Here is a 26767-nt window from a genome sequence, read left to right on the forward strand (position 1 = left end):
TTTTTTTAAATATTTAAAAGCAAACAATACACCAGAGATCTTGCAAAAGTAGACGTGGTTGGATTCTTAACCATGGTTAATTCGGAGTTAGGTGGGTTTGACTAGTCTGGTTTGGTGGGCGTTGGTTCAATCACCGCCCAGTGTTGCCCCTTATAACTTCGCTCTAGCCTTCCCCTCCCCCTCCCTCTCTTTCTCAGGGAAGTCTCTCACCATTTCACCAACACCTCACCTACCTGCAACGTAGAGACGAGAAAGAGAGAGATCTTCCCTTGGTTCTGAGTTTAGGTTTGTTGCCGCAAGCGATCGGACAGAGACACCATGCAATCTTCCTCTTCCAGCTCAATGAAGGTGTCACCGTTCGATCTAATGTCAGCCATAATTAGAGGAAAGGCGGACCCGTCCAACACGTCGGAGTCGGTGGGAGAGGTGGCGACGATCCTGATGGAGAATAGGGAGTTCGTGATGATCCTCACCACTTCCATCGCGGTATTGATCGGGTGCGTCGTGGTGCTGGTATGGCGGAGATCCAGCTCCCAGAAGCCTAAGATTCTCGAGCCTCCTAAGCCTTTGATTGTCAAGCCGGCCGAGGTTGAAGTCGACGACGGCAAAAAGAAGGTCACCATCTTCTTCGGCACTCAGACCGGCACAGCAGAAGGCTTCGCCAAGGTACACGGCAGTAAGCCTATACTTATATCTTATCAATACAAAGCACGCAAATAATTAGCATGTCAGTATTTTTGATGTTGTATGTATTTGAGATAGTTGCTTAATTTTGTCGAAATGATGAATAGGCGTTGGCTGAGGAGGCACGCGCGCGGTATGAAAAGACAACGTTTAAAGTTGTTGATTTGGTAGGGGGCTGTCTGATTTTTGGTTCTTCCATCAATTTTTATTTTCATTTCTGTGGATTTGATTATCAGATTGTTGGTGTTCATGGTTTCTTCACTAATTGCTCGCAGGATGACTATGCGGCGGATGATGAAGAATATCAGGAGAAATTGAAGAAAGAGAATTTGGCTTTCTTTTTCTTAGCCACGTCAGTATCAATAAGCTATTCTGAAACTTGAAACGCTTTGTTTTTCGCTTCAGATTTGAGCTAATATTTTTTTCTTTTTTTTTGCTCTGGATGTAGATATGGAGATGGTGAGCCGACCGATAATGCAGCTAGGTTCTATAAATGGTTTACTGAGGTAACTTTGCTTGGATTTGATTTAAAGTTGACTATTTTCGGTGTCATTTACCTTTAGAAGAATTTGTTGATATTTTTATTTTAATGCGGGGTTGGATGTTTAGGGGAAGGAGAACGGAGATTGGCTTAAAAACATGAAATATGGCGTTTTTGGCCTCGGCAACAGGCAATATGAGCATTTTAATAAGGTCCTAAATGAAATTCTTATGAAATTTCTGACACAAATTTCACTTTGCTTTAGAGCTATCTCTTATTTAATGTACAAGTTTGTGACGGTGTTTGTTCTATATTTTGTAAATTGCAAAACAGGTTGCCAAGGTGGTGGATGAGATCATTGCTGAGCTAGGTTTGTTTATCTTTATCATTCACACACTCTGCATATAAATTGGCATGAGAATTAGTTGACTCTATATTGGTTTTGCTACTCTGAAAATTTATTGAGTAAAAAGAATGCTGTGGCATGTAGTCTTTCCGGCTTGCTTCCTTGAGTTATATTGTTGGTCCCAAAAAGGTAGCTAGTGGTAGGTGTTTTGCTTTTGCATGGAGATGATGTTGTTTTAGACAACAATTTGGCTTTCCATCAAGGATTTGTATAGAGAACTTTGGCCTTTCATCAAGTTTTTGTATGAAGATGCGTGTTTCTTATGTTGGTAATTTTAGTTTTCAAATCCTTAATTCAATGTGATGGAAAACAATGCACTCTAATAGACCATGGGATTTTGTCTGCTGGATGCCCTTTTTGGAGTAATTTGCTGAGTGTTAAATGGAAAATTTTTGGTCTCTGTACTATATTCTCAAGTAAAATTCCATCATTGAGCTGCAATTATATAAAGCTTGACAGAAACCTGTTCATGAAGCATTTTAGCAAACCTGAGATAAATGTTATTGTGAAGATATTGAAAATGCGACAGTACATTCACGGCATTGTGTTTTTAAGTTGTACCAGAGTGATCATTGCCTGGGGATTAGTAGGTCATGGGTTAACACTGGGCTTGCTTCTTATCCATCTGAATTTAATTGTCTGCAAATGTCGAAATATAACATCGATTCGTCTTGGCAATGCAGTTTGCTTACTTAATGTCTTATTGCCATAATGTATTTACTAGTATGGTTTCACGTTTTAACCACATTGGTTTATTTGTGTCCTAAATTCTTGTTTCTTTTGCTAATTCTTTTTCAGGTGGGCAGCGGCTTGTCCCTGTAGGCCTAGGGGATGATGATCAATGCATTGAAGATGACTTCACTGCATGGTATTAAGAGCTTGAATCGCTATTTTGAATCAACAGTGTTATTGTGTCAATGGAGGTCCTAACTTTTCTCTGCTTTAACTGTTTCTTTCTAGGAGAGAATTGGTGTGGCCGGAGTTGGATAAATTGCTTAGGGATGAGGATGATGTGACGGCTGTTTCTACACCTTATACTGCAGCTGTTTTGGAATACCGGGTTGTCTTTTATGACCCTGAAGATGCAAAGGTAGAGGACAGGAGCTGGAGCAGTGCAAATGGTCATGCTGTGCATGATGCTCAACATCCATGCAGGTGTGTGGAGTATGTAGATTTGATTTCCTGTACAGTTTCGTTCACTATTCTTATTCAACATTATCCAAATTATATTCTGTTATGTCATTAAGGGCTAATGTGGCTGTGAGAAAGGAGCTTCATACTCCAGAGTCAGATCGTTCTTGCACCCATTTGGAGTTTGACATTGCTGGAACCGGACTTACGTAAGTTGCTTTCATGAGCTACTTCAATTTGATGGGTTGAACTATTGTTTCAATCTTGTTCTTCATTTGAACTGTTTTAGTTCTTAGAGTGCAACGTAATGCATTATTGAAGATAACTCATCAGCGAAGTAATGAATATTGATCATCAAAGTGTCAATTTGCTAATAGTATCTTTCTTTTTTCAGATATGAGACAGGGGATCATGTTGGTGTTTACTGTGAAAATCTAAGTGAAACCGTGGAGGAAGCACTGCAGCTATTAAGTTTGTCACCAGACACTTACTTCTCCATCCATACTGATAAAGACGATGGCACACCACTTAGTGGAAGCTCGTTGCCTCCTCCTTTCCCTCCTTGCACATTAAGAACAGCACTTACTCAATATGCTGATCTTTTGAGTTCGCCTAAGAAGGTTTTTACATTTTCTCGATTCAATAAATTGTTGAGTTTTTGGTCAACAGAACATTTACTTCAATTTCCTTTGTTGGTACTAACTCTTATTTTGATTGCATTTCTATTCAGTCCGCGTTACTAGCATTGGCAGCTCATGCTTCTGATCCAGCTGAAGCTGATAGATTAAGGCATCTTGCATCACCGGCTGGAAAGGTTGTGAAAGAGGATATCGTTGCTCATTATAAATTGGTTCCTTTGTTATCCTCATTCTATTGGTGGATGTTAACTTCTTTTCTGCTTCCCAGGATGAATATGCACAATGGATAGTTGCAAACCAGAGAAGCCTTCTTGAGGTCATGGCTGAATTCCCATCTGTCAAACCCCCACTTGGTGTCTTCTTTGCTGCAGTTGCGCCACGCCTGCAGCCCAGATACTATTCAATCTCATCATCCCCAAGGTAATGATCAACATAACATGCCTTTGTCTGGAACCATTTCAATAGTAAAACCTTGTCTTGTATCTGGGACTAATAAGATAGGGTTTGTTGTCTTTAAGAAGCTGGTGGGAAAAGAAAATCAACATTGTCATGTGCATATTGTTGGTTTAGATAAAATTATATGCATATGCAAGTTTACATAAATGTTAACTATCTGCAAATAATTTCTGCAGGATGGCACCATCAAGAATTCATGTTACTTGTGCCCTTGTTTATGATAAAATGCCAACAGGTCGGATTCACAAAGGAGTGTGTTCAACTTGGATGAAGGTACTTATTTTTCCCGTTAATATAATCTAACATCAAACTGCAGGCTCTTGTAGGGGGATACGTTGTGTGGGAAAAGTTGGATGGAGCTTCCAGATTTATCTATATGTCCTAGTTGACCAACTATAGTAGAGTCCTTTTTCGTGATTGACCCTGTCTAGAAGCCATATACCATGCCTTTTAAACAGTTTTTATTATTCTTTATTTTCTTACCCTCACCTGTGTGCTCCTCTGTCTAGCTGTGTCATTTTATCATAGTGTAAGAATGAAATTTCGAGCAGTTTATAATGATTTTATACTTTCTGCCCCTCCAGAATGCTGTGTCTATGGAAGAAAGTGATGAATGCAGTTGGGCACCCATTTTTGTTAGGCAATCCAACTTCAAACTTCCCGCAGATACTAAAGTGCCAGTTATCATGATTGGCCCTGGCACTGGATTAGCTCCATTCAGGGGTTTCCTACAGGTTTGTTTGCGAGCTTAATGTTAGTCACATGTTCTATTGAGGCTATGTTGAACTATATAGGTTAATATATAGATATATTTCTGTTTTTTCAGGAAAGATTTGCCCTAAAAGAAGCTGGGGCCGAACTTGGTCCTTCTACATTATTTTTTGGGTGCAGGAACCGTAAAATGGTTAGTTTTCTGACCTTTAGTTTCTGAAACAATGCAATTGGGTTAGTCATGTTGGTGTAGATTTTCTCTGCCGTTTAACTTAAATGTTTTTCATCTAATGCTTGCAGGATTACATTTATGAAGATGAGCTCAGTAACTTTGTTGAAAATGGTGCACTTTCTGAGCTGATTGTCGCCTTCTCTCGTGAAGGACCCACCAAAGAATACGTGCAACATAAGATGATGGAGAAGGTACTGAAATTTTTTTTTTTCTTGTACCACCTTGCAGGGGAGAAGTGTATGGGTTTTAAGTTTTCCTTTCCCTTTGAGGTTTTGCTCATATGTTTGCTCTGTCCAGGCTGCAGATATCTGGAACATGCTTTCTCAGGGTGGTTATATTTATGTCTGTGGTGATGCCAAAGGCATGGCAAGAGATGTCCACAGAACTCTGCACACTATTGTGCAAGAGCAGGTAATTTTCGTATAAATCGTCTTGAAATTATAGTAGTTTGTTAGAACATTTCAGTTTCCTATTGCATGTCATTGTGATCAGAAATGTTCACAGTCTGGTGCGTGGTGTTTTGTGTCCACAACTTCTCTGCCATTTCAATATTTCCATATTTTTTGGCAAGTTAGTTACTTGGAACTTGGGGATCTGTTTTCTTGATGGTCTAGTTAAGGCTAGAAGTGCCCCTCTCATAACTTTTGTTTGTTCCATGCCTTGTCTGGCACTTGGTATTAGATTTAACCCATAAGTGGCTTCAATCCTCCGCGAACTAATGCATAGCACTTGTTGATTTCAGGGATCTTTAGATAGCTCCAAGGCAGAGAGCATGGTGAAAAATCTACAGATGAGCGGCCGGTATTTGCGTGATGTGTGGTAACATATTCTTACATTTACAGTTCTTTGAAGAGGAAGAAAATATAAATATGAAAGGAGAATTTGCCTTAAAAATATAAACACACCATGACTGGGAGGCTACTAGCATACCGGCTCCTTCCCTCCACACCCCACCTACAACAAATGACAGATTGTTGTTGTCATTTTGGCGCGGTTCTGTGATTCTTTCGAAAGTACTCTTACCTTTATTTGTAAGGATTTTTTTGTTCGTGTATTTATCTACCTTGTACAATAATATGATGATTAGTTGATAGTTTTTATGAACTTATATAATTTTCCTTTGTATTAAATTGAGCCTACAAAAGAGGTTTCGGATGATATGACAATCCAGCGACATTGTTCGGCATAGCTGCATGTCATAAGATAATGGAAAGTTTGCTATCTGAAACACCCCCACCCCCTGCTGCTGTCTTTTTCCTACTACTTCCCGTAAACATTATGAGCTCAACTTAAAACTTGTCTTTCGTACAATTTATGCCAATTTATTGAATGAGTTACGTAGTAGTTCTTAGTTTGAGCTTATAATACTGATTCTAACCATTAGGCCTTGTCAATACATTATTATTCTTTATTTAAAAAAAGAAAAGAGAAAACTATACATCATTATCCAAGAAAAAAGCCAAATACGTGGTGCACTTAATTGATTACGAAAATAAATAAATAAAATTTAAAATTAATTTTTAAATATGATACACAATTAAAAAGTTCTCTAATAGATTTGTCAATTAATAGATCTCAATTTTTAGGCGATTATAAATTTTAAATAAATTTTATTGAAAACTTGTTTAAAATTTTATTTGACTTTAAAAGTATTAAAACTACAGTTCCTCGTAAAACATCTGTAATATCTAATATTGAATACTAGTATTGGGGAAATTTTTTTATTTTTAAGTATGTATCATTATTCCAAATGAGTTTATTTTTATTAGTAAATTGTAATAAAACAATGTTCTTCCCACATATGATATGTGTTAGGATTGTTACAATGTGTAAAAGTATTCTCTAAATATCGTACACCGGTTAAGAAATGAAATAATTTTATTAAATATAATGTAATTTACAAAATAAAATAATTTCCATCAAAACTCTATTGTTTTTGTCACGTTACATTTGTTAGAATTGATAAAATCTTCTTACTTATAAGATTTTAATAATATTATAACAAATTCGAATAATAACTTAAAATTTTGTTACAGTGGGAAATATTCTTTTTTTTTTTTCATAAAGAACAAATATTATTTATGATTTCTTCAATTTATTCAGGTGTCTGTATTGTTGAATGACATTTTCACAACATCAGCATGACAGCGATGACCTGAGTCAATAATTTCTGAAACTTATTTAATGAACGACATCGTAAATTCATTGTTATCCAAAGGTCATGATGCTCTTGACATTTGAAAATTTTGACGAAACCAAATAAATATTTCAATTCGACCCACGGTAACTTTTATCTTTGGCAATAAGAGAAACACACTTGAAAACAAGCAATCTGTCTTGTCTTTTTCTTTCCTTCTTTTCCATAATTTCTAAGGAGTTAATTCCTTTATACCAAATTTATAAGTATATTTTTCATAAATTTTTAAATTTCAACACAAGCAATTTCCATTAACGAAATTAACGAAGGATTTGATCTTAGTAAATACTAATTTACTGAAAAATACCCACGATCTAAGTTTTATGTATACGTGTATTATATATAAGTGGGTGGGTGATAATTAGACTTCGAAATGGAAATACAATTTATTACTTGTCAACTTTTAATTGACGAATTACATAAAAGAAAAAAGGACCAAAAGCATGGAAAATAGCAAATAATAAATAAATAAATAAATAAAGTGTCACAAACTGAAAGCACATCAGATGAGTGCTTTGAATTTGGGTAGTTGAAACTAGGAGACATTGAATTTGGGTAGGTGGACATGCAATTTTTTCCATCCCTCACTTATTGCACGTGTATTTATTTTGGTTGGTGAGACAACGACCGTTTATAATTATATATCTTACCACCTTTTCAAAATTATTTAATGTGTATTTATATGTATATAAATTAATTATTATTTTAATTTCAAAATTATAGGTCCCACCGTTTACTTAATTCTCATTTTAACAATTTTATTGAATGTATTTTCAAATTTAATTCCCACAAACATCAATTCAAAATTAAATATGCACGTAGTTTGAAATAATGAAAGTTGACATTGAATCAAAGACAAAGAATACAGTAGCTTATGCAATAACTGTGGCGTTATATTTCCCGCGAATAATGTATTAGAAAATATATTGAATGTTATTGTTTAATGATCACAAAAAAGTCGTGAGTAGTATTGATTAATTACTAATTAATAAATTAATAGTAATAGTAATGATAATTATTGACACTTGATATACAGGCAACGAGTTCTTTTTTCTTAAATTCAACTCAATCTTTAATTAATCTAATTTTCATTTAAACGGCGTAGTTTCTTATTGCAAGCACAGGTTTCTTAAGATCCATCTACACAGTTTCCCAATAAGAAGAGATCATCCATCTAAATTCCAACTATATCTCAAGATAAATAAATAACTGCATTCACAATATGATCATAAATAATGTTTCGCTCCGAGGTTGCACTTGTAACAACAAGTCTGTCTATCCACACTTGGAAAAATATAACCTATCTGATATAAAGTAGATTCCCAGACAACGATAACCAGTACAAAATCATACAACTGAAAACAAGAAAGAATTCAGTTTTGAAGTTTCTTGCATTAAGGGTCTGTAAATGACATAGGTATCCAGGAATCACAAGTCCGTTTAACACGCCCAACAATGATAAAGTATAATACATGCTTGACATGAAAGAAAACCAGAGCTTGCTACCAAAGGCCAAGCTAATGTTCAAAAAGGTAATTAGTCTCGGTCAGCATCTTCAATTTCTTCATCCTCTGGCACCCCGCGAAGATAAAGAACATTGTTGCATCTGCAGATGATGTAACGTTCAAAAAAGATACCCTAAGATATTGAGTTAGGAATATTTTCATTTTGTTTTCAATTATATCTTTCCGTAGTGATTTACTGTCCAAATCCAACCTATAAATAGAACATCTATAAGTTCAATAGCGCAATTAAGCTGTCTGTATGGTTTGGTACTCCTCTTGATCGGCAGTTCGATAGCGCAATTAAGCTATATGTATGGTTTGGTACTCCTCTTGATTGGCAGTTCGATAGCACAATTAAGCTATATGTATGGTTTGATACTCCTCTAGATTGGCAGCTTTGTATACACACGCGCACACACACATGGCCTTGAACTATAAAAACAATCTTGAAAATCTGTTCTTCTCAGGTCATATAACAGCCAATTGTTGATAAAAGATGAAAGCCAAATTGTTTCTTATTGGAACAATACAGAGAAAAACATGATTTTATAGACATTTTAACTCACCTGGATAAATAATATGGTTAACTCATAGGCCAATAAGAACACACTAACATTTACAACTTCATTTTAAGTTGGTGAGAAACTAAAGATACTAGACAAAATTCAAAGCAAGCAGCTCCAACTATGATTTTCATACATTCTGTCCCTTATGCTCTCTACAAGCCTAACCAGCTAGTAAGGTACAGTTGAGGCTAAAAGTAGCACAGAATAATTTCCTAGAAATCCATTAATGACATTTAACCAAAGCTCCAAAATCCGTCTCATTATGAACCAAATCTGATTACTGAGAAAATGCAGAATTTCTTCAAAAAAAAAAAAAAAGAACATTTCGGAATGCAACATCTATCCAATCCATGGAAGTAGCAAACAGTGAATCACACGCTATAATCAAATACTAAAAGGTGCTCTAAGATCAATACCGGTCTTCTAAATGAAAATTTTGAAACTAATTAACAAAATATCCGACAATTTATTTAAAAAATGTGTCAAGATAATACACAGCTAGATATAGTTTTTTTTTTTTTTTCTTTTCAAAATTGTGCTGCAATTTCAGGGAAGAATCTTAATCAAGGAAATGTTTTTACCTGATTAAAATCTCTCCCAGATTTCCTGTGAACTGTCCCTCAATATATTCTTCAGCATTTCCCAGCTGCATTTACAGATAAAAGATTTCCAGCAACAAAAGTATAATCATAGAGATAAACCATTCCCATGAAAGAATCTATTAGTTACAAGAATGATAAGGGAGCACCTGCAAGTTCATGTAAGAGTCCACTGAGGCTAGAAACCCTGTATGGCCAAATCAAATGAACTATTCACATATCAACTGAAAATGAAAAAAAAAAAATAATAAAAACAGGAGTCGTGGACACAGGTGGCTAGAAGGAAAAATACCTTTATATTCCATTCCCCACTTCAATTTTACAATAACTGTCTTCCCAGTTAAGTTGTTCAAGAAGGGTTTGGGGTTAACTGGTATAGTCTGCAATAATTAAGAAACACAAAATCAAAATTGAATTTCGATTTCGAAACCATGGAACAAAGGCTTCGAAATCTAAATAACCCGCGAAACAGCAGTATCTAGCCCTAACTTCTCTAAAAATATATTTTTCAATCAAGCAAGAGCATTAAAACGCTTTAGCCAATCTTCCACGGTCGTAAGTAAAGAAGTGAATTACAACTTACCGCCATTGAAGAAGACGAAGAGAAGAACTCGGAGAAGATCTTCCGTCTACTCTTCGCAGGGTTTAGAGGTTTATAGATAGCCGATACATTTGGGTACAAAATGACTCGAAACTGCCCTCCGCCTGGCAATACGTCGGGTCGGGTTCTATTTTGTGAGTCGGGCCTACCCCCGGAAGTAAGTGGTAAGTCCAACTACATAACAGCGAAATGAACACACGCATTTGCTGAAAATTTATCAGTTTTCTGTTATATTTAAAATTAGAAATTTACCATCTATAAAAATTTAAAATTTAAAATTTAAACTAATTTTTGATTGATTTAATGAAAAAAATTCGATTAATTTGTAACATTATCGTGTCAATTGAATTTGTCATAATTAAATTTTGTTCCATATAATTTGGATTTTAAATTGACTCATAAAGTAATCACAACCCACCAGATTCAATTAGAATGGAGCTTTACTGACTCTTTCCAAATTGATATGCAAATCCATGAATTTCATTTAAACACATCATTTTTCTAGTCTCTCTGTGTGTGTATATATATATATATATTCCAAGTAGAAAGTTAAGGAAAGAGATCCAGAGGTTCAGAAGGTGCCAAAGCTTTTACATAACAGCTTCCACAACAGACGAATGCCGCTGCTAATATTTAATCTGTAAGCCTTTACTGATTTCCCAATGCAAGGTCATGCCAAGTATCCTCATCCACTAGTTGGCTATCTTGATCTGTAAAACAGAACAAAGTTTGCAAGTCAATTGCAAAATTGCAGAGAGATCTTGCAGATGAAACAACAAGTACATGTTCGATCCAACATATATATTTTTTAAGTTCCAATTTTATGAAAATATTTCCAAGGTTTCAACCTTCTTTCTTCATTTTTTTTTTTTTCATCTTTTGAACATTAAAGGGACAAATATAGATACAGCTAGCTAATCAGCCACCAATAGATATCAAGAGGAGCATCAAGATTAGACAGAATAAATTGGACATACTCGAGTCTTCAGTATCGTCACTACGAACAACCAAGACAGGGGGTAATGGGAGATCTGCATGGTAAAATAACAATAAATCAGAAGGAGCCAGATGGAACCCAAAGGGTGAAATAGTATTAATTGAAAGATAAAGGAGAAGGGACCATCATTGGGCAGCGTATCTCCCATCCATTCCTCATCCACAATATCTATAAGTATGCCAAGGCTTAGTAGCTCTGCCATATTTGCTCTCTCTATTTGAGTCAATATCCTTTCAGAAATGCACATACAACAGCAAAAAGATTCAGTTCCTGGTAAACAGTATTTCTAACACAAAAGCAAACTAGTTACTTACAGAAGTAGACATTAATTATTTAAATATTCTCCAAGAATTAGCAAAAGGGCATGTTCAATACATATTTGAGAGCATTTTTATAGAAAAAAACAGCTCTAATTTAAGGAAATCTATTGCCTTTGTCTTCTGGTATTGCAATCAAGCTATGTTGGAACAAACCAATAATTTTTGCATAATTCATTTAGAAATCCACAACTGGAATTTCCCCAGTATATCAATTTTGATTGTCTTCTAAAAGAATATCCATTTTTCATAATTAAACTAAGCTTAAATTTCCAAATGGATTCCAGAAAAACTTTAGATTTGTTCCAGACATAACCTGAGATTTGCCAACTGTTACTACCTCACCTAACCCAAAGACAAAAAAAAAAAGCAGATTGAAATACACACGAGAAAATAGACAATAATGGACATGCTAGAACATGGCTAGTGACTTACGAAGTGGGTGAGCAAACAAGAAAAACATGATCCGTTTCCTACACTATTCTTTCACTGAAACTATATCGCTATCGGCCAAAGCGGCATCCAGAAACCCTGAAAGAAAACATGGCAATATACGACTGCATAACGAGCCAAGAGGGAAATTTAATGAATTCAACAAAGAAAATCCATCGTATCCTTGATCACAGGAATCATTCTAATAAGAATATAGACTTAGACTACTCTAAGGAGCAATTCATCGAACAGGTAGCCTGCCGGGTATCTAACTCTACATCTCCCAAAAAATATCAGCAAATACAGCAGAAAAAAGTAAATTAGAATAATACGCGACGCATCGCGGGACTTATTTCAAATGCATTAGCAGCAGAATACAGTTCGAAACAACTGGAAGCACCGGTTGTGGGATGACAACCAATTATAAGAACATCACGTTTTGACTAATGCCGAATAGATAAAGATGGAGAGAAAGAGAGATGAAAAGGAGTAAAGAACGGAGAATGACGGAGAAGTATAATCTTTTATCATAGTTTGAGGTTGTACCTGATCGGAACTCCGATTTGAAACTATGCAAGTCGGTGACTGAACCCAATTACGGTTACCGGTCTTGGAGGAAGAAAGCAGATAGCACGGAGAAAGAGAATTGAAGTTCGAAAGAAAAGGGCTATTCTCTACAGCGGTAATGGGCTAACGGGCCAGTAGCCAGTGGCCCATTATTTTATTCTGCAAGAATTGGTTGTATTGTAATTTCGTAAATTTGTTTATTTATTTATTATTATTATAATAAAAAATTAGAGATGACGTGGAGGTACCGACCAAATGAGGGTCAAAGAAGCGAGGCGTTCGGCGACCGTAGCGCGGTCGTCTCCACGGCCCATGCATTTCAATTTACAAGACTCTTGTGTTATAATACTACAAATGTACTTCCCATAACTAATTTTATATTTATTTAACCAAAAAAAATATATATAAATATATTTTGATCACTTTTTCTTCACGCATTGTATCACCATCCCAATAAATATTATATTTATTACTCCCCCATGTCGCAAATTTAATTAATTTTTATCTCAAAATTTGAAGAAAACAATTATTAAAAAAATAAAAGATTTATTATAATCCCAACACAAAAGCTACTACATTTACACCATCTTTTGCACTTGCAAAGCAAACATCCCTCTCCCCTCTCTTTCCAGAAATTTTATTTGTAGACACAGCTAGCAACCCAAATCTCATTCTCTCTCATATTTATAACACGCATACATACATTTAATTAATTTTTGGATTAAATTAGATCAGGAAAGTAAAAAAGTTAAAAAAGAAGAAAAAGGTGGGGGAGGGGGAGGAAAGCAGAGCAATAATACATGGGAGTAATGAATTGAAGAGGAGAGACCACAAAAAAGAGGTCCCGAAGTGGTTAAATGTTAGAGAAAAGAAATGGGAAATTCAACAGTGTTGTATGTCATTCGCATTTCACTCTACAGAGCTTTGAGGGACCAAATTCAATTAAATATGTATATTTTTCTTTTTAAATTTATTTTAATTACTCCAATTAAAATTAATGGATGGATATACATATATATATTTAATTAAATTATACAAAATATCTTGTCGTGTTTTGTTCTTTTCAAAAAAGAAAAAAAAAAATTAATGATGTAATAAATTACAAGGGGCAGCATTGAATGAGGTTGAAAAAGGGGGAACCAAGGTTTGAGACACCTAACAGACTCCTCCCGACATTCGTGCTCTCTCTCTCTCTCTCTCTCTCGCCCTTCCCATTTATATATATTTTCACACTACAAATTTACTCAACACCCACGCCAATTACCTCTTCCTCCCTCTCCTTCCACACCTGCAGTTTCAGAGAAAGAGAGTAAAACACACAACCTCTTTCTGTTTCGTCATTCAATTTTGATCCTCCCTCTGAAACGAAATATTCTCGAAGAAGTAGAGAGAGAAACTGCGTCAAATATGAACGGTTTTGATTCTCCCAATCAGGAGTCAATAAAGAGAAGATGGCAAGATGTTAACAGAGTTTCCACCCTACACTCTACTAGACTTGTGTCTACCGCTGTTCCGCCTTCTTCTTCGCCGTTTATGCCGAATGGTGTGATGAGGTCGTCGGCCCCGGGGCGAGTATTTCCTGGCTTCGACGATGAGGATCTGGTGTCTGCTGTGGTTCCGGCGGTGACGGTGGTGCTGGAAGGCCGTTCGATCTGTCAGCGCATCAGTCTCCATCAGCATGCAAGCTACCAGAGTCTGGCTAAAGCGCTGAGACAGATGTTTGTGGATGGTGCTGATCATGCCACGTCAGACGTCACAGAAGAAGATGATGATCTGAATCTTTTGAATGCTGTTCCTGGTCACCTTGTTGCCTACGAAGATATGGAAAATGACCTTCTTCTCGCCGGTGACCTCAACTGGAAGTATACTCTTTGCCTTTTCCTCTCATTTACACACACACACAGATAATATATTTTTAAATTTTCTCTGATATTAAAATAAAATTTAGTAAATATAATCATATAGAATGGTTTTATAAAATATGGTAAAAATTAAATTAGATATTACTGAAATGTCAAAAGAAATTACTGATTTAAGTTATAATAAAAGAAAAGCATAAGAGAACTACCGAATTTTGAAATTTAATTTAAAATTTAAAATATTATATATATATATATGATTGGTTCTATAATGTATAGGTGTGTTCATATATATATATAGGGATTTTGTTCGTGTGGCAAAGAGAATTCGGATATTGCCGGTGAAGGGGAAAACAAGGAAGGGAAGAGAAGAATGGGCGTAGATCGGGAGCTGCTTGTGTCTTGGGAATCAAATTAAAATTAATTAATATATAAAAATATAATTGAAAAAAAAAAAAAAAAAACGAAATTAAGAAGTTGAATTTGGTAATGGGAATTAAGTATGTAATGTAATGTAATTTTGCATCAGCGTGTAAAAGCTCCTTGTTTCCTCCTTTTAATAAACATACTATTTTCCTTAACCATTTAATTATCTTAACTAATTAATTTATACTAAATGGGTTTGTCAAGACAAGTGAAAACTCTTTATATATATATATATATATATATACGTCTAAGCATTGATAAATATAGCTTTAAATTTCTTTTTTAACCAGCCCACAAATAGCAAACATGTACATGTGGGTATTATGATTTAGCTTAATAAATAATTAATGTATGATCCTCTTGCAAAATATTTCCAATTAACTATTAATAATTAAATTTTAAATTAAATATTTGAACATAGAAAATGAAGTAATTTGAGAGTTAAATTTCTTATGTATATATATATATATATCTATAGTACTAATTATTTTAACTGAACCCTGCGAAGGGATATTTAATTGCTATCGGACAGTGACATTATGGAGAATAGGCTTTTAGGATTGTGATATAAAAATTTCATTTACAAAAACTTGTATATATGCACACGTGGATAAATGATTATAAAATTTAATTAAGTCTAATTTTACTAATGAGTAATTTAACCAATAGTTAGGATTCTGATCCATCTAACAACCAATCTTTTCAAGTTGAAACTAAACGTAAAGTACTTGATGAAGCGTGCATGATTTTAATTGACAACCAATTTTCCCTAATACACTCACAACATAATAAGTGCACACACAAAACACACACACGCGCACATATACATATTGTCTATTCTATGAATTATTAAGCGTTGTTTGCAAATTTAAAAGAAATTTATAAAAAAAAATTAATTATATATATTAGCTTCTTAATGATTAAATTATAAATTTTAAATATATTATTATTTAAAAATTATATTTACTATTATTAGTCAAAAATCAAATAAAATAACTTTAAATTAAAAGATATTTATTTAGATATTAATTATACGACATATGATGAATTTTGAATAAAGTAACTTTAAATTAAATTTTCATGTTATTTAAATCAGTTATTTTACAATTTATTTTTTAATAGATGAAAATTTAAAATCAATAATGTTAAAAATTAATCTAATCAATATATTAAATGTATAAAAAAAACTATAATTAAATTTTATATATAGAATAATAAAATATATAATCAAATGATAAAAGAATAAATTTAAAGTTTTGGTGGATGTTACGTGTGAAGTTGCTAGTTTGGAAGTTTATAGCGTCATGGATACAAGAAGTTCAGACATAAGGACTTCGTAGTTATGCAAACACCATAACCCCATTATTATAATATAAACCATAATCCTCTTTGCGTGTTTATGTCTACATATAATATCGATACGCAGATATACACATAAACAACCATATATATATATATATATGTATATATCCAGCTGTGAATAGAACAGACCCCATTGTACTAATTTTACAAATTAATGATATTGACTTGTTAACTCCCCACAATTGTCAGAATCGTCAATCAATACCAATTTACAACGTTCAATTGAAAAAATCATGACTGACTAGAAACCAACATAATCAAATTATATATGGTGCGAATTAAGTAAGACAATAATATTTGAAAAAAAAGTTCAAAATTCATAGATAATTTAGTTATAAATTTGTATTTAATTTAAATAGTGAATTAGAATTTTTTTTTTTTTTTCGTAATAGATTAATAATAAAAAAATAATGATCGGCGGCCAATCAACGAGGAATGGCATTTTGGTAATACTGGGGGACGTGTGTAGCTTAACTTTGAAAAATCAGTGTCACGACCGAGATCCGATGCGTCACGTCAAATGGCGTTTCCCGCTGGCGGGCACCTTAACTCACGTGCGGTTTCCTTTAACGGCGGGTACCTTTTTTTTTATCCCCTATTATTTTATTTATTCATTTTTTAATATTCTATTATATATTATTATTTTTTATTTCTTTTAATTTTATTTTGTCCTCCTTCCTCAGCGCACGCGTCCTTCCTTAAACCTTCCAAAAAATGGGGCTGTTGCTCATACAAATCTCGGGACAAAAGACATGCATGCATAGAAAATTCCAAAAGTTTTAATTTAGGGTTTTATTAAATATTGTAAATTTGAATTTCCTGTATTTTCTTCAATTTAGTTGTTAAGAATGTTTTCTAAGCAGTTTTTGTATATTAATTTTTATTTTGTCAAAAGCAAACAATGCATACACAATTATAGAATTGAAAACCCGGATAAAAATTCTCACGATCTATTTAAAAAAAATATAATTTCTAAATTGAATTATAAATTAAATAATCCGAAATAAATTTTTTCACAATCTATTTTAAAAAAGTCAATTTCTAAATTAAATATCGAATCAACATCTACTTATCAACTTATTGATATTGATACATTGTACCAATTTACAATAATATTTTATGAATCATTATGATCTTAGAAAAATCTAATTTTTGTTACATAGCAAATATATTAAAGTTTCAATCCGATATGCTGAAATGAAAAAATTGCAATTAATAAAATTAGTCGAGGCTAACAACCTGGAATGGATTTCCAGCTTGTAGCAAGAAGGGTTTATAGTAACAGGAATCATGCAGGTTTAGTTTTCTAAGCTTTCAAATGGAGGCAAGCCCCATTCTTCTGGCTTGAAGTCTAATAGAGAGCTCAGAATTTGATCTGCTGTTTCATGGTAAGAGCTGTCCAATCTTGGATCAGGAACCATAACGACAAACCTGTGCAGTGCCCATACCATCTAAAAGTTAGACGTGAAGAATTTGAACAAGATGTTTGCTTTGATTATAGAACTCCAAAATTTGCGATTTGGTAACAAGCCAACAAAACAAATTAGTAAGTTGTAGCTTTTCAAGATCAAGAATTCTTGTGCAGACAAAGTTGTACTTGAAGCAGAAAGGGTTCAATCATACATCTTAAGACAAATTACAGTTTTACTCAGAAGTTGTTTAATCCTATTGTAGTTTAAACTTCGTTGTTTGTTGTTATTTCTCATAAAATTGTTAGTTTTAGGTTATTATCTAGTAATCCCTAATTTTTGGTTTATTTACATTGACTTTATTTAAAACGTCAATTTCATGAAATAAAAATATAACATAAATAGAATAAAGATCAACATAAGAAAGTATTCTAATTATCAGAAAATTTTATGTCCCGTTCAAGTTTTTAAGTCTTCATAATTATTTACTTCAGTGCAGAAATAAAAATTGATGGTTATGAAATTGATAATATGAGTGAAATTGTTCCAATATTGTATCAAATGTGTAAGTTATAACTAACTCTTATATATCAAACAACTAAAATCTAAAATCTAATGAGAATAGATTAGATTTGAACCACACGCATCTTTGATTTTGAACTTCTACATGTTTGTGTTCAGAGGTCTATATGTATGAAAGCGTTTTCCAACCAACAGTTTCATAAAAAATTATTGAAAAATATAAAATACTGAAATGTTAAAAAAGAAAGAGAAAAAGAAGGTTTGGACTGCAATAAGACAGGGAGAGAAACTAACTTTCCCTGTTGTCTTAATCAAGAAAATGGTCGTGCACATAGATTGAGTGGAATTCACTATTTTTGCAACTATAGTTTAGATTACTAACTAAATTGGCTGCAAGTTGAGACTGAAGACAGAAACCTAAATGGTGCAATTCATCAAGTTGCTGTCTAGTGCAGAAAGAAAATATTCGAAAGCGTGCACTTACATTCCAGCATTCTTAGCTGCAAGAACTCCTGAAGGTGCATCTTCAAAAACAAGTATCTTACATGGATCTACTGGACCATCCTAAGTACAAAACAACAATCATCAGTCCCATTGACAGTCTTGATTGCTGAGTCAAAAAGCTCAGCACAAGCAATCAAATGAAAGGGAGAGGACACTGAAAATTTATCCCAGCACATCTTAGAAAGTTATACCTCAAATCTCTTGGCTGCAGTAAGGAATCCATCTGGCGATGGCTTTCCCTGTTTAACTTCTGGATCATCCCCCATAACAATGTGATGCATCAATGTGAAAAGCTCACCATGTCTTTGTGTTTTCAATTCAAAATGCCGCTTATGTGTACTGTACAATACATCTTCATATAAACAATGTTTCTAAAATTCTTTGAAATTAAGCAAAGTAACTTCATACAGATTATATCTATGCTGGAAAACATGAACTCACCGAAATATACACTCATTGAGTTAGGAGGAATGCAATTTGAAAATTTCTTTTAAAATGATAAAAATCTACCTCTTAGATATTGTAAGTAGAACTGAGGTCATACTATTAAAGAATCTAAGTCATTTATAAATAAGACTAAAATAGGTTAAAAGATATTAAAGTAAAATATACCTTTTGTAATTACTTGTAACTTTTTATTTTTTTTATCCATAAAACTTGTACGTATAGTCAATATGAATACAACACAATTATTCCAAACATAGTATTAGAGCTTTAAGATTAAAAATCTTAAACTCTTTTATAAACTATATTCAGCCTTCATTTTGAAAAAAAATAAAACCCTAAAAAGGGACAAGCCTTCATAACCGGCTAGTACACCATCCACAACCAGCCTTCATAGCCAGAAAGAAGCAGAAAAATTGCTTGTATGACCAATTCCTTACAACAATTTTTAAACAAATTCTGTATGGCCAGGTAGCAGAAAAAATGTTACTGCAAATTGGTCTCCATACACCATTACAAGAACAGGTACCATCAAAATTTAGTGTGTCAGTCACTAAATTAACCAGGAACATGAACTGCAAAATAATATTTTTTTCCTTCTCATTATGATTTTCAAGACCACCAAGCTCAGAAAAGATGATTGAACATGATGAAGCCAAGAACGGATTATACTATTTGGATGCACTTGAGCTACCTCTCTATTGCTACTACAGACTCTATCACCAAGCTCTGGTTCCATCACAAACGACTTAGTCGTCCTTCTTTTTCCATTTTGAACGTTATGTTTACTTTTTTATTTAAAAACTGTGTTGATAGACATTTACATTGCGATGTATACGAATTTACTTAATATAAGTGTGTAACATTTCCCAGTAGTAACAAAAGAAGTGAGTTTCCTTTTTCGTTCAATATTTAGGGACCTATCCAATTTCCTAATGCATTTGGAACTTGATAGTTTATATTTTATTCATTGATGATTGCACAAGAGTCATGTGGCTCTTTTTACTTAAGGAAAAATCTAATGTGAATCACATAATGTTTCAATTTTGCAAAACGAACAAAATCTAGTTTAAAACCCACATAAAAAGGTTTTATACTGACAATGTAAAAAGACTTTTTTAATCATGCACTGTCTTCTTTTTCTAGCTAAGAAGGAATTATTCATGAATTGTTATGTATCCATACTCCACAACAAAATAGGGTGGCAGAATAAAAAAAATAGTCACCTTCTTGTTACTACCCGAACCTTCTTATTCCAAAAGCCATATTCCTAAACAGTATTGGGGGGAAGCAATCCTTACTCCTACGTACATTATCAATCGATTACCCTCTATCGTCCTTTATTTAAAAGCCCTTTGAGAGCCCTTTCCAAATTTTACCCAGAAGTCAGTGTTACAAATCATCTATTCCTTCAAATATTTAGATGTATCGCATTTGTTTATATTTACACCCACCAGAGCGAAAAACTTGATCTGAGTATTAAAATGTGTGATTGTGATTGTGGGGTATTTCTCTTCTCAAAAAGGATACAAGTGCAATCAATTGACTATACAAAAATTTTAAATTTCTGCGGATGTTACATTTCTTGAGACAAAATCCTTTTTTGTGCAATCTTATTTTCATTAAGATCCAATACTGAAAGATAAAGGTACAGATCTTTTAGTGGATCTCTACTTTCTATAATTATCACCCATACTAGCTTTACTACCTATGCTGTCAAAAGAAGACCCTTAGAGTCATCCTACCCAAGAGACCTTACATGACTCAAAATTTATTCAGGTGTATTTAAGGAGGAAGAATTCAAGTCTTGAGCTGAGGTAGGGTCAAGTATCAAAAATAAATGTGTAACGTGTTGGTTACCCAAAACTTAAATGATTGGGAATTGGATGAGTATGGGCAGCTTTTAAACCTGATGGCTGGTATTATTATTCTGGACTAACCTGACACTTTGATTTGGAAGGGGCAAAAAAATGGCATTTTCAGTATCCAATCTTTCTAGAACATTCTCTCCAACTCTAGTAACCGGTGCAGCACTGTCAATTATTCTTTCTCCTTCAAATCTATCTGGAAAACCGACGCTCCTCCCAGAATTGCTTTTTTTGCTTGGGAAGCCGGTAAGAGAAGATTATGACTTTAGATAATTTGATGAAACGTGGAAAAGTTATGGTTAACAGGTGTTTCGTTTGCAAGTATGATGCCGAGAGCTACAATCACATTCTTTTATGGTGTCCTTTTGTTTCTAAACTTTGGGTCATGGTCTTTAATTTAATTGGTATTAACTGGGTAAAGACTAGATCCGTTCATGATGAGCTCTTGGCTTGGGATGGCTTAAACTCAAGCAATCACGTCAATCGTCTAATTTCCCTCACTATATTGTGAATTATTTGGAAAGAAAGAAACAATAGGGCTTTCGAAGATAACGAAGATATTTTTCTAAATATCAAGGATAGATGGTTACATTGTTTTAAATCCATTCTTCTGGATCGTAATTTATTATTTTTTGATGATATTGGAGTTATTGTCGACACTCTCTTAGATATGTAATACTTTGTACATGGACGGTACCCCTTTGGTGCCCTTTTTTAATATATCTACTAATTTCTATTTAAAAAAAAGTATCAAAAATAAATTATGGAACTGAGATAAGTCCCGAAAATCCTACTCAACCTAATATTGATGTGCCCATTGCGATCCATAAAGGAACTAGGGCATGCACCAAACATCTATTATATCCAATTTCACAATGTATCACTTGATAAATGCTCACAATTTTACAAAAATTTTCTCATGAGTTTTAATACTGAATCTATTTATAACATGGTACTTGAGGCATTTTCCTATAAGAAATGGAAAAATTCCATGATTGTTGAAATGCAAGAACTATAAAAGAACCATATATGAAACATAGTGGGCTTGCCCAAAGGAAAGAAGCCTATGGGATGTAAGTGGGGGTTCACCATAAAATAGATGATAGATAGAACAATTGAAAGATACAAAGTAAGATTAGTAGCCAAAGACTATATCCAAACCTATGGGATAGATTATCAAGAGAAATTTATGCTAGTTGCAAAAATGAATATACTGCGAATTTTATTATCTCTAGCTCTCCACTTCAACTGACAATTACAACAATTTGATATTAAAAATGCATTCTTACATTGATTTGCCAACAAAACCGGTACAAAGTGTGTAAAGTGAAGAAGGTACTTTATAGGCTCAAGTAGTCACCTAGACTGTGGGTTGGTAGATTTGTTAAAACGATGTTAGGCATGGGATACAAGCAAAGTCAGGAAGATCACATCCTATTTATCAAACAATTGGATTTAGATGGAGTTATTGCCCTCCTACCATATGTTGATGATATATTGTGACTGAAGTGAATTAGAAAACTTAGGCTCAAGTGTTGCTTGACCAAGGAGTTTGAAAATCAAGGAATTGGAAAGCTAAAATACTTTTAGAGGATCGAAGTAGCTCATTCAAAATAAAAAATTTTCATCTCACAGTAGAAATACATAAATTATCTGTTTAAATATACAAGTAAATTAGTATGTAAACCAGCTAATACAACTATTGATCACAGTCATAAGTTGGGACCAACTGAAGATGATACAAAAATAGATAAAGGAATGTACCAGAGATTAGTTAGTAGGTTGATTTACCCATCACACACAAAACCTGGTATTGCCTATGTAGTGAGTGTGATAAGCTAGTTCATGCACAACTTTAAAGAGGTATTTTACAAATAGCCTAGAGAGGACTACAGTAGGGAAATGCATGACGTTTAAAAGAATGACAAATTGATCCTTGAAACTTACATTAATATAGACTATGCAGTATCAATGGTGGACGGAAAATCTACTACAAGTTATTGTACCTTCTCTGAGGGTAACTTCGTCTCTTGGACGAGTCAAAAACAAAATAGAGTTGCAAGAATCAAGCAAAGTCAGAATTTCGAGCAATGACATAAATGGTATGTGAATTATTATGGTTGAATAGACTCCTGAAATACATAAGAGTTAAGTGAGGTGGCCTACTGCACCTTTACTTTAACAATAAATCAGCAATAAACATTGCAGACAATCTTGTACAAGTGTAATAGGACAAAACACATTAAAATCGATAGATATTTTATCAAAGAGAAGTTAGATAATGACTTGATATATACTCAATATGTGCCCAAGTTACAACTTGCAAACATGTTGATTAAAGACTTGAGTAGTCTACCATTCCAGGCTATCATTACTAAGCTAAGGACCGGTAGCATCTATTTCCCAGCTTGAGGGGGAGTGCTAAATAATATATCTTATGCATAAATAGGCTAAATTAGGTTAAAGGATATTAAAGTAAAATAAACTATTTGTAATTAATTGTAACTTCCATTTTTCTTATCCCTGGAACTTATATGTATAAGGATATATTGTTTAATGAGAATAAAACACAATATTTCTAATGCATACATTTTAAAATCTACAAGTTTTGATGAGATTTAGAATGTGTTACCTTAATTCCAGTTGAAATTCTCCAGAAAATCATTTTTTATCATTTTGAAAAGAATTTGCATCATCTTACAACAAAAATAAGTACAAATTCCAAATAAATTGAACAAATAAAAGTAGCTGCTCCAGTGAAAATTCGACCAAGAGACATCTATTTAATTAAATTTGGATCCAAACAAAATACATGAATTGTGCTGAATTGTGCTGAAAGATAGCCCACACACGCACATATGACCTGACTTTCTTCTAGTGAAGGGGGAAAAAAAAGAGAGTGGCAGTAAAAAACTCACCCAGTTGCCACACAAATTGGTATTCCTTTTGCATGGAGATGTCTGATCAAACGGCTAGCCCCTACAGTAGAAAACCAACCAGAGTTTGTCACTCACAACTTCAAATCAAAATAAAGATTATCAAAAGATAATAATCATTTTTATATATAGTGGCAACTAACTTTGCCATGGTTTATATATTTCTTGAGTTAAACACCTATCATTTTGTTGCCAACTCTAAAATTCATGTCAAAACTGATGTTATTGTTTCCAGCCATTTGGGTACCCTCTTCAGTTTGTCCCCCCACTGATGAGCCGGTCTAAAAAACATCTGGAGGTTATGCTATGAGCCAACCTGAATCAGAAAGTAGGCAACCTGGAGGTTATGCTATTAGCTTGAAGTTTTTGTTGTTTTAAAAAGTTTCTGCACCTATCTGTCTCCATTATTTCCTTTTCTTTTTAACTAAAACATAACAGCTGCTTTTTTTTACAGTCAACAAATTTGGGTCATTGCTCACTTTCTCAAGTTTCTTGTAAGCACAGAGCGCCTTCAGCATCATCTATAGAATACATGAATGAGGTTGTTATGCATTCGAAAATTAAATGCAAGATGTTAAAACTTACAAAAATAGATAACTAGGCAGGTTAGTTGAATTGTCGATTTATTGCTCTATCATATGTATTATATCATTAGTGGATGATAATAATGATAAGACCACTTACTAAGAGTAATAGATTTCATTTCTCTAGCTATGACCATTGAGTAATATATTTTTCAACTGTTCCTCAAAATCGACTCCAAAATATTTAAGTAAAGATGGTTAGGTCCTCAACTGCCCTCGCCCATTTCCATTAGAGCATGTATTATATCATCATCTTCTAAAAATCAAATGAGACAGTTTTAATAAGAGAATGGCTGCAAAAGAAAATCAATATCTAAGTGAATCATACCTGGCATTAGCTCACTTGTAGGAAACAGGGTTTTCAGCATATCCTCCCTCTCTAGAAGGAATTCCTCTGCTGAAAGAGAGTCACTGATTCCACTCTCTTCAACGAAGACCCTAGCAGCCTCTATTGCTTTTTTTCCCATCATTTTTGCTTTTAGTGACCAGTCAAAAGTTTTATTATATCTAGCGAGTATGATTTCCTGGACTTCAGTATAGAATTTCTCTGTGTCTGAAAACAATAACATAAATCCTGTAACATGCATCGCTCCTGCCCCAAACCTCATATATACATGAATGAATCTTATGAAATGTTAAACAAATTACTCAACACAGCATTAAAGTTCTATTATAAGATGTATGGGAACACCTGGGGGTCTTAGTTATATACATGGAATAAAACTGAAAGTGAAAGAAGAGTTCTGGAATTAGACATTGAAATTTTAAAGAAGAAACTGAGACCTTAACCACTGTGCTTCATTAATAACAATAGAAAATATTCTATATAAAAGAAAAATATAGTGAATTTCTTATTCAATGGAAGTTCAAGAAACAATAAAGAGAATGTGATCATCATCTTAGTGACAGTAACTCTGCTTCCTATCTTACTGGATTTTGATACTAATATAATTTGGGGCCACTCTACTTAACCCAGGCACCAGAGCCCTAACAGAATCTTTGGATAATGACAATGATTTAAAATGTAGGATCAGGCTAGCAGTCAAACAGAACATATTCTGCCTCAAAAGAAAGAAAAAGCAGTGATTTCTTTACTAAATAGAAAATCCAAGCAATAATAAAGAGAATGTGATCATCAACTTAATGATAGTCATCCTTGCTTCGTATCTTATTGGATTGTGATACAGAATTTGGAGCCAGTCGACTTAACCCAAGCACCGGACCCTTATTAAAAATTTTAGAATAATGGCAATAATTCAAAATGTAGGATCAGCTAGCGATTAACCTGAACTTCAAGTCCAAAACCGCACAACAAGTGTTACACGTGATCTGTCATATTTCCATATTCACTTGAAAAAGAAAAAAGGACCGGTCGCAGTTGCTGCCAATTGCAAGTTGAGCTCACAGGAATGTAATCTTTATACATTTTGCTAGCTATTCACTCTCTTCACTTTTTGTTGTCGATAAATTTTGACACAAACGAATGACTTACAACTCTATATATGTACCGCCACTGTTACTTAAATTCCAGTAAAATCAAAGGGATTAATAACAATAAACAACTTACAGTTCCATGTTTCTCTTATTGCGAGTAATTCTGCTCGGAATCAAATTGCACCATCATCATTGAAAGAAACCGTCTACTAAAATTTGAACTCATGGAAATGACAATTCTAGGTGTCAGTCTGAATGCTTTAATTTCATTTTGAACTTTTCGTGCTCTACATTGTCAAGAACTTAACTAAAGCTGCGCGTAATTTCTAGTACACTTGAATTTTCCTCTAGGTTTAGAATAATAGTATAAAATCTGCAAATGAGGAAGAAAGTAAAAAGGAATTGTAGAATAAAGGATTCGAGGTGTTCGAAGAAATTACCGAGCAAGAGGCCGTCCATGTCGAAGATGACGTGAGTTATAGGTCCTTTAGCTGGAGCAGCTGCGACTGAATTCGCCATTGATGAAGGATTCCGTGTCGAGAGGATTGTTCTGCAGATTTTGTGTACAGAAAGTAATAACGAAGAACAAGTTGCTGAAGCTGTATGCTGCTGAAAAAGGAAGCCGGATCGGATTCCACGCATTTGAAACTTTTAGGTGTTGACCTGGATGTTAAAAGAATTTAAAGTTATGTACGGTTGAGATTGCGGGCAAATTTTTTTTCTTTTCTTTAAATACCTCTGTAAATATTTTATGCAATTTATTATTATTATTATTATCAGTTTAAAAACTTAAAACCTAAAATTTTTTCACGATTTCCTCTTAATTTCTCATCTTCCCCCAAGTTCTTACCTAAAAGAAACATTTTCTCTTTTCTGAACAAAATCCTGTATGATATACA

General features: G+C 33.7%; 5 protein-coding genes across 6 annotated transcripts; 2 read left to right on the forward strand and 3 right to left on the reverse strand.

The window, feature by feature from the left end:
* Positions 1–120: 120 nt before the first annotated feature.
* Positions 121–5925, forward strand: ATR2 (P450 reductase 2). The gene is made up of 18 exons (XM_022057032.2): positions 121–666; positions 792–851; positions 960–1036; positions 1133–1190; positions 1294–1377; positions 1499–1535; positions 2370–2439; positions 2532–2726; positions 2819–2911; positions 3097–3322; positions 3433–3516; positions 3609–3760; positions 3973–4069; positions 4381–4530; positions 4623–4700; positions 4808–4930; positions 5037–5150; positions 5482–5925. The coding sequence occupies exons 1-18, from the start codon at positions 319–321 to the stop codon at positions 5560–5562; spliced, it is 2127 nt and encodes a 708-aa protein (XP_021912724.1). The 5' UTR covers positions 121–318; the 3' UTR covers positions 5563–5925.
* A 2383-nt stretch (positions 5926–8308) lies between these two features.
* On the reverse strand, positions 8309–10365 carry RUXF (small nuclear ribonucleoprotein F). The gene is made up of 5 exons (XM_022057043.2): positions 10190–10365; positions 9899–9986; positions 9756–9793; positions 9589–9653; positions 8309–8542 (listed from the first exon to the last, which is right to left on the reverse strand). The coding sequence occupies exons 1-5, from the start codon at positions 10193–10195 to the stop codon at positions 8473–8475; spliced, it is 267 nt and encodes an 88-aa protein (XP_021912735.1). The 5' UTR covers positions 10196–10365; the 3' UTR covers positions 8309–8472.
* A 264-nt stretch (positions 10366–10629) lies between these two features.
* BNS (bonsai) lies at positions 10630–12654 on the reverse strand. 2 transcript variants are annotated; one of them, XM_022057044.2, is made up of 5 exons: positions 12500–12654; positions 11957–12052; positions 11328–11434; positions 11185–11238; positions 10630–10917 (listed from the first exon to the last, which is right to left on the reverse strand). In XM_022057044.2, exons 3-5 carry the CDS (start codon positions 11404–11406, stop codon positions 10856–10858), a joined length of 195 nt encoding a protein of 64 aa, XP_021912736.1. In that variant the 5' UTR covers positions 11407–11434; positions 11957–12052; positions 12500–12654; the 3' UTR covers positions 10630–10855. The 2 variants fall into 2 exon arrangements, with proteins under 2 accessions (XP_021912736.1, XP_021912737.1); XM_022057045.2 differs by lacking the exon at positions 11957–12052.
* Positions 12655–13695: 1041 nt separating this feature from the next.
* IAA33 (indole-3-acetic acid inducible 33) lies at positions 13696–14960 on the forward strand. Its single transcript, XM_022057039.2, has 2 exons — positions 13696–14382; positions 14681–14960. Exons 1-2 carry the CDS (start codon positions 13928–13930, stop codon positions 14760–14762), a joined length of 537 nt encoding a protein of 178 aa, XP_021912731.1. The 5' UTR covers positions 13696–13927; the 3' UTR covers positions 14763–14960.
* A 2273-nt stretch (positions 14961–17233) lies between these two features.
* GS1 (Haloacid dehalogenase-like hydrolase (HAD) superfamily protein) lies at positions 17234–26562 on the reverse strand. Its single transcript, XM_022057034.2, has 6 exons — positions 26309–26562; positions 24763–24987; positions 23833–23893; positions 18794–18941; positions 18583–18662; positions 17234–17598 (listed from the first exon to the last, which is right to left on the reverse strand). Exons 1-6 carry the CDS (start codon positions 26508–26510, stop codon positions 17466–17468), a joined length of 849 nt encoding a protein of 282 aa, XP_021912726.1. The 5' UTR covers positions 26511–26562; the 3' UTR covers positions 17234–17465.
* Between the last annotated feature and the right edge of the window lie 205 nt (positions 26563–26767).

The sequence above is a fragment of the Carica papaya genome, chromosome 7 (genome assembly GCF_054855325.1).
Source record: "Carica papaya isolate Zhongbai chromosome 7, ASM5485532v1, whole genome shotgun sequence".
NCBI classification, from domain to species: domain Eukaryota; kingdom Viridiplantae; phylum Streptophyta; class Magnoliopsida; order Brassicales; family Caricaceae; genus Carica; species Carica papaya.